Source organism: Galeopterus variegatus, unplaced genomic scaffold, assembly GCF_000696425.1.
Source record: "Galeopterus variegatus unplaced genomic scaffold, G_variegatus-3.0.2 Scaffold4211, whole genome shotgun sequence".
NCBI classification, from domain to species: Eukaryota; Metazoa; Chordata; class Mammalia; order Dermoptera; family Cynocephalidae; genus Galeopterus; species Galeopterus variegatus.
The window spans coordinates 14,489-16,489 of NW_007730322.1; the positions used below are offsets into that span (position 1 = coordinate 14,489).

The 2,001-nt window shown below is 38.7% G+C and overlaps 1 protein-coding gene across 2 annotated transcripts in view; it reads left to right on the forward strand.

The window, feature by feature from the left end:
• The window catches only part of ADAMDEC1 (ADAM-like, decysin 1), a 20,199-nt gene that overhangs the window by 9,624 nt on the left and 8,574 nt on the right, over nt 1–2,001 (forward strand). For both annotated transcript variants that reach the window (XM_008587003.1, XM_008587004.1), the window contains exon 5: nt 1,654–1,730. In XM_008587003.1, the coding sequence (XP_008585225.1) occupies nt 1,654–1,730 (77 nt within the window). The remainder of the gene's footprint in view (nt 1–1,653; nt 1,731–2,001) is intronic.

Below are 2,001 nucleotides of genomic sequence, written 5' to 3' on the forward strand. Positions count from 1 at the left end.
GGCAGGCATCTCCTGGGTCCAGACTACAGTGAAACCTATTACTTACCTGGAGGAGAGGAAATTACCAGAAACCTTCAGAACATGGTATGGTATGAATGCTTTCTGGGACTCTTTATGGGATCTGTCACTTGCTTTATAAAACTCACAGGTCCAAGGACAACTCAAAGAAAAGAAAAAAAACACAAGGTGCTCAGTCTGTAATCAGTAAGACAACAGGTGGAAATTCAGTCAGTTTTTAAAAGGTAGGAGTAGCAGGAGGTTTCCAAGTGTTACATTTTTAGAAGAAACTGAAGTCATTTGTTCCTAGATCATTTTATCCATGGGTTAGAAATATTCTCCCTAAAGGAACTCAAAACCTCATGTCATTATTAACTATTTTCTGAAGAAATATGCATTTATCCTGGGGTCAACAATGGAATATCCATTATTTAATTAATATGTATATTTAATATTAATTTATTTAATATTATTACTTTAATATTATTTAATTAATATATATATATTTAATATTACTCCCCACTATCCTATAGATAATGCCAGGGCCTAGATGTCAGACATAGAGAATCACAGCTTAGAGAATCAGGGAAGAACTGGAAAAGAACACAGAAGGGCTCAATCAAGGGGTGTTCTCAACATAGCAGAGTTTCTCAGAGCCACCCTCCATGGCACCCTAAACATGTACAACATCTCTATGGAAAAACAGACAAGATTTCTGCCACAAAAGGTTCTTTGTTCCATTCTGTCATCAAAACTCTCGTTTCATGGAATCTGAATTTTTGCTAACATTGTCCTTAGAGGAAAGTATCTGATAAATTAACTCATGCACAAGTATTAATGGCTAATGATACATAAATGTGGTACCTTTTCCAAGTCTTCTCTTCTATGAAAAAATGTTTATGATGACAAGGTTTCTTCCAAAGGATGGGAGAGGGTACCACGCAGATGGAATTTCAGACCACAAGGCAAGTCAACCTATTTTGAAGCAGAGATTGTTCCTTCACTTCCCTGGATCATTCCACATAAGTGGCCCTCTACTTTGCTGACTGGACCACCAACCATGTTTAAATTTCTAGTTATAAATAAATGTCTCAGGTTTTTGCAGCTAGTAAAAGGATTCCAATACAGACCAATTAGAATGGTGATTTCAACCAGTTAGTCTGAGGAGCTCAGGAGCAGTAGTGTGGCCTCTTGAGGACTCCAGAGTCTAGAAAATAGATGCTTCATTTTACTAATGTGGGATTCACAGTGTCTTTGGGACTCAACATGGGAGAGCCAAATTCTTGACAGTTGGCCCCAAAACGTGAGAGCCCATCATAAGTATTGTAAATCCCATGGGGATGGGCTACTTGTCAGAAGCAATATCCTCTTCCGCCACGGGCTCACTTAGGCTCAACCTCCCTGGACTTCTTCTTAGTGCAAATTGGTGTCAGAAAACCAGCTCAGACACCAAATATGAAGAGTTTTTGATGGCAACATCAGCTGTGGAGCAGTTCTGAAAATCTCCAAGGTTCTCTCTGTTTTTGTTTCTGGGAACTGGTCTGGTCACCATCACTACTTGACAAACTTTCTTGTATCTTCAAGATGGCAGCTCTCCCCACCACCATGGTACATGTATTCTCATAGTTGAAGCATAATTTCCTTTTTTCACTCTAGGAACACTGTTACTATGAAGGACACATCCTAAATGAAAAGAATTCTGTCGCCACCATTAGTACCTGTGATGGACTGAGGTGAGAACCACTATTAAAAATATTAAATATCAAGCAGCATTTTGTTACACAGATTCCCCTTTAGTCTTCCTGGACATTAGGCTTTCTCACTATTTTGGTCGATGTTTCTCAGTCTCTAAAATGCTCAATATATGTGGTTAAAGTAGGGAATAAAGTGTCAGCTCTATAATCATTTCATAGTCTGCAGATCTAGAGGAAGAAAGGCCTAGCAATATATGAATAAGAGTGCCACACTCTGGACCTTGATGATATCTGGATCCATTTCCACATT